At 43.5% G+C, this 9,512-nt stretch overlaps 1 protein-coding gene across 2 annotated transcripts; it reads right to left on the reverse strand.

The window, feature by feature from the left end:
- Positions 1–1,073: 1,073 nt before the first annotated feature.
- On the reverse strand, positions 1,074–6,520 carry LOC147633077 (uncharacterized). 2 transcript variants are annotated; one of them, XM_086806089.1, is made up of 7 exons: positions 5,928–6,520; positions 5,232–5,372; positions 4,876–5,031; positions 4,585–4,706; positions 4,362–4,490; positions 4,215–4,275; positions 1,074–1,687 (listed from the first exon to the last, which is right to left on the reverse strand). In XM_086806089.1, exons 1-7 carry the CDS (start codon positions 6,399–6,401, stop codon positions 1,508–1,510), a joined length of 1,263 nt encoding a protein of 420 aa, XP_086662215.1. In that variant the 5' UTR covers positions 6,402–6,520; the 3' UTR covers positions 1,074–1,507. The 2 variants fall into 2 exon arrangements, with proteins under 2 accessions (XP_086662215.1, XP_086662214.1); XM_086806088.1 differs by lacking the exon at positions 4,215–4,275.
- Between the last annotated feature and the right edge of the window lie 2,992 nt (positions 6,521–9,512).

Here is a 9,512-nt window from a genome sequence, read left to right on the forward strand (position 1 = left end):
TTTCAATGAAAATTTTAAGTTAGAGTTTTTTTGTCAATAGCTTGTGTTTTGATATTATGAAAAATCTCCTTTATTTTTTGACTTTTAACCAACCTATGGTTGAAACAAGGTGTAGAATGTTGTTTCTAGGTTTCCCAAAAAATTCCAAAGTTTTGGTGAAAAACAAGACACTAAAGTGTTCTCAGGACACTTTAGTGTCCAATTACAGAACTAGTGTTAAGCCCTAGAAATGCCATCTTTTCCCAAATTTGCTTCTCTTCTACTTCCAGTCTTATTTTTGTTAATAAGAATGTAGAATATGTAGAGTTTTTCTTTCCATCACCAAATCTAGCCACTTTGTATTTCTATGATGAACTTTGGGTCATAAAATAAGAAGATACAAACAGGTGATAACACATGAAAATATGGCTTATAAGAGTTAAGATGGCCACTTAACAAGGTCCTATTACCAAACTAGTGTTTAAATTCACATCTCATTATGTGATATCTTGTATCAATGCCCCTCATTTTTGTATTGTTCACCTCTATTGACCCATCAAAGATGAAGCATCCAATTTTATTTTTATTTTTTTGGGTCATCTTCATAAATATAAAACCTTCATAACTGTAGCACACGATTCCTCAATGTTTCTTAGTCTGAGCCAAGTGCCACGTTATTAAGTCTTAATTATGGTTGATTAACTTAGAGCAAAAACATCTCGAATATTGTGTGGTGATCCAGCTAGAACATAGACATAAAATCTTCCAAAGTAGTTCTCTTAATCCCCTCTGCTTACACTAAGAATTTCATGCTTCACACTCTTCATGTTTGAAGTACAATGGGACCTTCACAAATGACATACGAGTGTTTAGTTGGATTTAACTAATTAAATAACACTATCTTAGTCAGTGGAGTCTAGCCGGAGTGGTCTAGTCCGGGCCATTCTACCCCACCCAAATGAATGGACCCGGGTTCAAACCCTGACATCTGTGGCGTGCGTGATCGGTGCAATGCTTGCATTGCATTGCATCCCCCAAAGGGGGCTTCTGGAAAAAAAACTATATATAGTAAAAAAAATCAAAAGGCATCTCTAATGTAAGATGCTTGATTGATTTGAAAGGGAGCAGAGGACTGATTTTATGACCCTCTTTCATCTTGTTACAGTTCATGACAATACCTTTCTTGAAATAAAAACATATATATTGCCATACTAGTTTCTGCATGCTCATCAATAGCCTACGGTTAACACTGAGCATTTTAGCCTGGCTGTTTTCCATCAAAGAATTAAGTAATTCTTTAATCTCTAAGAATCAAGAGTAGCAGCTGACTGACCAAGTTGACACCTCACCGTCACGACACATAAGCAGCACATTATATCTGCTGACCAACTGTTTAGCTGCAAAATGAGATGCAACCACTTACATTTCTTTGCTCTGGAACAATGATGCACTGTGAGATCCTTCCAGTAACCCCTTACTTTATCTGAAACATTGTCCCATCCAAACGTTTCCCTTCGTGCTTTTATGGTCAAAAATCGATGTCTTCTTGATCTGAGTCGCTGCATCCAAAATATCTCCACACAACTGCCAAACTGCTTCCCATGGCATTCATGAGTACAGCCGAGACTGCAGCTGGCACGGCAACCATCGGAGAGCTGAAGTGAGCCGTAGCCAAGACTACACCCAGGGATGAATTCTGCATCCCAACCTACACATATATAGGTTGTTAGGTCATATGATTTGGACAAAAAGTTTAAAGTGCATCGTATGATTACTAAACACTCAGTTCTCTTCAATCAGAAGGTGCAGAAGTTATGAAAAGATGCAACAACCAACTGCACTCGAATGTGCAATAAAACTCTCACCACATAGCTCTGGCACCATGTGACTACCTAGTCAATCTTCGTAAAATAGGAAGCTTCTTGCAGCCTATCAATCAAATCATCCGCTCTGGGAAGGGCATTTCTATTCTTTTCTCCCATGGATCAAGACTAACTGAATCAAACTCACAACTAGCATCAAATGACATGGTATCTAGAACACACTCATAACTAGAATCCTTTCCTATATTATGAAGTTCAACTGTGATTACAAGTGTAGTGGATGGGACATCAAAATCACCCTGTAGACAAAAAAGTGGACACCGTCCATGAAAAAAGATAGCTTATGACCCTTCCAATCTATCTGTACATCGTGGTTATGAAACCACTCTTTACCTATAATAACATCTACTCTATCTAGATTCATAATCATGAAATCTAGTGGCTCCGAGTAGAGCTATATATAGTTATAGGCAACTGAGACACTCGCCAATACCAAAATTGTGCTCCCGATGGCATGTTGACACGAACTAGTGATCACTTTGATGCATCTCCACTCCCAACTTCTGCACAAGCTTGGCATTTATGAAGTTGTGAGTACTCCCAAGGTCAAAAAGAATGTGTACAGTTTTTCCCACGACTCACCCATACATCTATATTAGGTCCGTAGGACTGAGTACTTTCATATTCAAGCAAAAATTTGGAGAGTTGCAGGCTCAGGCAACTCACATGGATCCTATTACAATTTTGGGATTCTTCGCTTGATGGAGTGTTCACACGTACATAGACTCCGAATCCCAACAAACCCACCTTCAGAGTCAAGGTCGTGTTTTGAGGATTGACCTTCATATCCATGGCGTTTTGGGCCCAGAGCTGTGCACATGATTCAAAAGATCGTAGTGGCCAACACTTGGACTCTCATGCCACGCTTGATATGGGGCTTGACCACGCATTAGATATGTCAACCATCTTGAACTTACCCCTTGACTTAGGGATTTTGTTGAGAAACAAAGCCTACAAATAGAACGAAGCCCTTTATAGCATCAATGCAAGTTTAAACATGGGAAGACTTCACAAACTCCTGCAAAGACCTAGAGTCAATCATAGGCTACAGGTGACCCTAGTTCGAAGAAAGCGGAGCAAACTCTTCAAAGGGTCGGTGCTTCACTTGTGGTCAGCAAGGGCACGAGGACGAATTGCTCGCAGTCGAACCCACCGGTTTCAAAGACATACTCCAGCAACATAAAGCTGCACCAACACTGGCAGCGCAAGTGGAGGCTACAATTACATGTTCCTTGGTTCTTTGTTTTCCATGTTTTGACTCTCGGATTTTCTTTACTCATGAAACACATGTACTACCTTCTAGTCTCATACACCCTTTGAGTTTATTGTAGTTTTTATAAAATCTCTCTTCATTCTCTCTCTCTCTCTCTCCTATCAAAACTAGCCAAAGTTAGCGCAGCTCGCAAAGAAGTTGCATGGGCAGTCTATCGTGAGGGTACAACCCTCATTGAGGATTTTTGTAAGTTGAAAACCAATACAAAAACCAAACCCAGATTATTTTCAGTGAAGGTGACTGTATTAGATGGCTGGCATTGCAGATCTACTAGTTGATTAGTAGGGTGTTTTCTTGAATGTTTTCTTTTGATTGACCAAAGATTTAGCTCAAGACCGGGATAGTCTTCATGTTATGTATTTTGTCTCACAAGACCCCACCCAATCCGACCTCAGAACGAGACCCACCTACAGGGACCTCTGTCAAGACATATTGGAGACTCAGAACATCCTGCAAATCAAAGAATCTACCATTGCCACAAGCACACTGAATAGAAAATCGTGTGGCTCGGGTCACTTGGTTTGACACGGAGACATTCCCAAAGAATTGCCACCATGGCAGTCGAAAGGTCGTACTCACAATCGGCAGCTAGACAAGAGAGTCAAGCACTCAAAATGTTCATGAGATGTATGTAGTTGCAGCACATGCATTGAAATTGTAGGTTTCAAATGTTGAAGGGGGGATTGACAAGCCATACCAAGCCTGTATGCCTAGTCTCCAGGTCAAAATTTCAGATATAATAGAGGTTTGTCCCCATAAAGTATACACAAACTCTACAAGAGCTAAAAAGGTTCTTCATCAAAATTGAGATGAGATGGAGATGCGTTAAGATCCGTATGATCGCACTGAAGTGCATGGAATGAGACTTGAACCCAGCGTCTGAATTAGGAGCTCTGCTATGACACTCTAGTGAGAACATGGTGAACAGGAAGGGGAGAAGAACAATGAAAGCTTACAAAAACGAAAACCTGCGCTTCAACTTTCAGAAACTTATTGTAACTTGTAAGGCAAGACTTTGAAAATCAACTTCAAAGCAAAAGGAACACTTCAACCATAAGAAAATGATGAAGGTTGATTACTTCTATTGAAATAGCTCGCCGTTCGGACTCTTGAAATCTGACAAGCACAGAAACTAGATACCTGAAAGCAATATTTTGCAAGCAGCAAGTTCACTATCCAGCCAAGATATTGAATTACAAATAAGTATTACCGGTTATGCCACTCACCCAAGAAAAAATCCACCAGCATGCAGTAGCAGTACAGCTTGGGCCAGAAGAAGCAATGTCGAGGTGTGTGTGGATGACAGTGTTAGCTCAGTAAAGCTACCTAAAAGTCCAACATTTGCCGAAAACACACTGCAATCACCCCATTCAAGGAAAACACATTGTTGAGATAGAACCTAAAACAAACATTTCTTGGCCTGGTATAATATCAGTCATAGAGAATCACCTGCATGCTAGCAGTGAGGAAATCAAAACTGCAGCCAGAGGAGAGAAAGGAACAATCCGAGCTACAGCCATGGGAAAGGTACTCTGCAACCATGCTCCCAAAACCACAGGTGCAAAGACTACCTAGCGAACATGAAGATAGTGTTTGCACTTGGCACAATTCCCCCAATGACCCAATTATTATCAACAAAGGCAAAATACTCAAAAACTTCACCGGGTCAAAGATTAGCCCAAGCATGCCTAGTAGTCAAAAGTAGATGTGTGTCATCCTGTGCTTCACGTGTGGTCTCACCTGCAGTGTACTAAGGGCAAGGCCCATGGCATCAACCGGCACATAAGCCCCAGCAAGATATTGAGTCAACAAAGGAGTGATACAAACTGCAGCAAATGTGGTGCAAACGGTCATGACTATAGAAAGGGGCACATCGCCGCGTGCAATGTAGGTGACCTGCATGGTTCCCATCCCTCTGTCAGCTTATCATGTTCTTTTACATGGGTCGGTCATAGCACTCAGGTTAAACACACAAACTCTAAAAAATACTATTATTGCTCATCGTTGCTGCTGCATTCAGAGCTGATAAAATATACCAAAAGAAAGTTCAGGTTAATTCCTAAACTTAAGAAAAACCAAAGTGTGATCTTCCTTACAACGTTGGACGCAGTGCCACCTGGGCAACAAGCTAAGAGAATGAGGCCTGCTGATAGGGTGGAGGATAAGCCCAATGCTTTACTGATGGCAGCTCCAAGAAGAGGCATTATTGTGTATTGAGAAGCACAACCAAACAGCAACTGCAAATTCCAAGTCCAAAGAAAGGATCCTTTAGAACACAGAAAAAATCTAGCCTCTGCATTACATAACACGGAGTGGGACATTATTGAACACAAAACACCCACTATCCTAGCATCATTTTTTTATGCATGCATGCGTGGTGTCATAGTTATAGGTCCAGTAATATGTATTCAATATGGCTCCTATTCAAAAATATGAATTTGGCAATTCCGAGATTCAATACAGATTGATGGGCAATGTCATTTTGCCATAGCAAACACATGCATTGACTTATGAGAGCTTGGTGGGTGTAGTTGAAAGGTTGTTAGAGCCTTCAATGTGCAGTGCCATAAGCAATCCTCCCATTATGTACAAGGAAAACACCTCCCATGCTTTTGACATAAGTAGATACACAGAAAACGCCACGCCTTGTTGATGTAACTATGGTTTGTTTCTAGAGCGACGCAATGATCCTTGATTCAAAACATGGCATGGTTGTTTGCAAAAGAGGAAACACATATCCTCATTTTGGTTGATCCCAATTCAACTACAAGGAAACGAGGGAGTCTGGGTACCTGAAATGGGCGCTTAGTAATGACGTCGAGGAGTTCTTCTAGACGCAGAGAGAGGCCCATGGCGAGCATGATGGTTCCCAATGCGAGGCTGTAAGATGAAGGGCCCCTTCTCACGAACCATGAGAACGCCGAAGGGTTCGCAAACGCCAGGACCCCGCCCACCATCACATACACAGGGTACAAGCTGGTAGCAAAGGCAAGAGGCGCTGCCCACTCGTCTTCTGAGCCTTGGCCTGTCAGGGTAGGAGAAGGAGGAGGGGTGGGCAGCGATGGGCTGGAGCAAGCTGCAGTGAGAAGAGATTTCCTGCATTTTGGTTTTGATTGTGGGCAGGCACACCAAGATAAAGATAAAGGTTTCGAACACCTTAGCCGTGTTGTTGGTCGACTGGCATGTGAAGGGGATGAATGGGGATGGAGGAATAATGCACCACCAGCAGGAGTGGGCGTTGTGAAGCTATGGCGGCTGAGCTTCATGGTGGGAAGATAAGGGTGTGTGGCATGGAATTTGATAGTCCGAGACAATAGGGGCAAAGATTGTAGCCCCTTCTGGAGACTCACCAACCACACTTTGATATCAGGCCTTCCCCCAGAAAAGAGAAAAAAAAAGTGTTTTTTTATGTTTGGTTTTCTTATATCAACACAACGTATCTAGTCTTTTGTTACACAACTTATCCAGTCTTTATCTAGTCTTTTGTTACACAACTTATCCAGTCTTTTGTTACTCCATCCGGATCGTACTACTTATCTAGCGATTAACATTACGTATCTAGTAGACCACCTGATAGTTTTAGGTCCGACTTTATAGGCCATCCTTTTGGAGCACGCTTGCTCTTGAGCGAATCCTGACGATCTGAAGGTCCTCGTGTGCCTAAGTCTCGTACCAATTCTCTAAAAAAAAGAAAACATGATACATCATGAGCATTGCCCAGTATGTGCTGAGTCATCCCTAGCTTGTTTAGTCCTTGTTTGCCAAACATCTATATAGGATTAAGGACAACCCCACCTCCCTCCACGTGGGCAAAGGAGGTGGGGTTAATTCAAATTCCTGCGTTCCTCCCTCTACCGTGAAGTTCACGCTTGAGTTCCGCTTGAGTTTCGCGCTTCGGCTCCACCTTCGGTTCAACGGGTCCAGTCACATTTCGCCTCCTCGCCTGCTGTTCCAGTCGCGTACGGCGCTTCACCTCGCCTGCTGTTCCGGACGTCATCAGCTCAAGGTCGCGTGCGGCACTGCAACTCGCCTGCCATTCCGCCTCCTCGCCTGCCCGCCTGCTGTTCCAGTCGCGTGCGGCGCTTCAAATCGCCCGCTGTTCCAGACGTCATCACCTCAAGGTCGCGTGCGGCACTTCAACTCACCTCCAGGTCGCCTCGAGCTCTACCTCCACAGTTTGTACTGTTATGTAATAGGCCTTAGCACATCCCTGGTGAGGTCGCAGGGATGGCGACATGTATGCATGGGCCGGTGGGCGGCGGGACTAGCCAGTTGTGCGGGCAGCGTGCATTCGTAGGTAGTTTGTATGGGGCCCACTGGTGCCGGGCCCAGGTTTGTGAGTGGTACGTCGCCAGCGCCAGTACCCGCGAGATGCGCCCGCAGCACAGGCAGGGGCAGATGCGTGTTCACTGAGGGAGAGAGTCGGGAGAGCAAGAGAGAGCTACTGGGAGAGGCTTGGCAAGGATGGAGATTGCGAAGGAATTGAGAGGGGGTGAGCGAGGGAGAGACGCTGTTGTGAGGGAGAGGGGGTCAGCACGGAAGAGAAAGAGCAGGAATAGGTACGTAGCCACCAGCGCCAACACCCTGAGCGAGGGAGAGAGGCTATTGTGAGGGAGAGGGGGTCAGCACAGAGCACAGAAGAGAAAGAGCAGGAAGAGGGAGAGGAGAGGGAGTTTTACAAGAGCAGGAGGGGGCTCGGATTGCTACGCGTGTGCATGAAGGAGAGGGAGAGAGAGGCGAAGTCAATGGCGGGTGGAAAGAAGACAAATGGAAGACGGACGTTTAGTGCAGCTCACCACTGGGAAAAACGATGGGTGGTGGAGAAAAACGATGAGCATGCTAGCCGCCTCCACAGTCGTTTAGTGCAGCTCGACGATGGGTGGTGGAGAAAAATGATGAGCATGCGGCAGTAGCCGCCTCCACAGTCGTTTAGTGCAGCTCGACGATGGGTGGTGGAGAAAAATGATGAGCATGCGGCACTAGCCGCCTCCACAGTCGTTTATTGCAGCTCGCCACTGGGAGAAGAGACTAACGAGAGGAGGAGAAAGTCATGCAGCATCGGTGGTGGAGAAAAACGATGAGTCGCCTCCATTTAAAAAAACAATATATATATATATATATATATATATCTTGCTTAACTTTGGGTTTAGCAAGGTGGGTTCATAAACACTCTACTAGCAGAAAGGGCGCATGCGGCGTGGGCTCTCCTCATCATTTCCTTCATCATTATCTTTTCTCATCGGCACACAAGTCTGGTTGTTGAGCCCCTAGGGCAGATGTGCGTCCACTGGTAGCTGGCACCTAGCTTGAGAGTCCTCAACGAGGAGCTGGGGTGGCCCAATTTCCACAGATAGATTTAATCTACATGCACAAATCTGATCTCTAATGAAAGATTAGCAAGCTTCTAAAGGTGAAAGCGAGCTAGGCATTCAATGGGTTTAAGCATAACGATGATAAGTATACGCATCTGTTTATTGAAAGCTTAATTGTTAAGCAGGCAATGGATCCCTGCAGCTAATCAACAGCTACTGGAAAGCATAATTTGGATTCCTGTAGCTAATTGTAGGCTAATCAGAGCTACTAATTAAGAGACCAATCGTGTGTGTGTGTGTGTGTGTGTGTGTGTGTGTGTGTGTGTGTGTGTGTATCAATACCAATAAAACTAAAACTAGAAATTGAAGGGCATATATATATATATATGAGCCCCTAGGGCAGATGTGCGTCCACTGGTAGCTGGCACCTAGCTTGAGAGTCCTCAACGAGGAGCTGGGGTGGCCCAATTTCCACAGATAGATTTAATCTGCATGCACAAATCTGATCTCTAATGAAGGATTAGCAAGCTTCTAAAGGTGAAAGCGAGCTAGGCATTCAATGGGTTTAAGCATAACGATGATAAGTATACGCATCTGTTTATTGAAAGCTTAATTGTTAAGCAGGCAATGGATCCCTGCAGCTAATCAACAGCTACTGGAAAGCATAATTTGGATTCCTGAAGCTAATTGTAGGCTAATCAGAGCTACTAATTAAGAGACCAACCGTGTGTGTGTGTGTGTGTGTGTGTGTGTGTGTGTGTGTGTGTGTGTGTCAATACCAATAAAACTAAAACTAGAAATTGAAGGGCATATATATATATATATATGAAATTGTAAGCCCCTTTTGTTTAACGCACATGATATATATGAAATTGTAACTCCAAGCCTGCAGCCAGCCTGGACGTAAAACTTAAAAATGGATATTTAAATATTAAAATTATATATTTTCTTAAGCATAATTTTTCATTTATAAGTGAATAGTCTATTAAATATTTTTAATATTCTAGATTACATTTTTGAAGTGAATAGTCTATTAAATATTTTTCCTCTTTGTAGAGTAAGAAT

The sequence above is a fragment of the Cibotium barometz genome, chromosome 12, assembly GCF_041138505.1.
Source record: "Cibotium barometz isolate CiBa-2024 chromosome 12, ASM4113850v1, whole genome shotgun sequence".
NCBI lineage: Eukaryota > Viridiplantae > Streptophyta > Polypodiopsida > Cyatheales > Cibotiaceae > Cibotium > Cibotium barometz.

Bases quoted from the DNA above. Each gene is read 5' to 3' on its own strand.
- LOC147633077 (XM_086806089.1), bottom strand. From the start codon at position 6,401: ATGAAGCTCAGCCGCCATAGCTTCACAACGCCCACTCCTGCTGGTGGT. The intron at 5,032-5,231 runs GTAAGGAAGATC...GGAACCATGCAG, and splicing joins GTGGCACTGCGTCCAACGTT to GTCACCTACATTGCACGCGG. The intron at 4,276-4,361 runs GTGAGTGGCATA...TATTGCTTTCAG, and splicing joins GCTGGTGGATTTTTTCTTGG to GTATCTAGTTTCTGTGCTTG.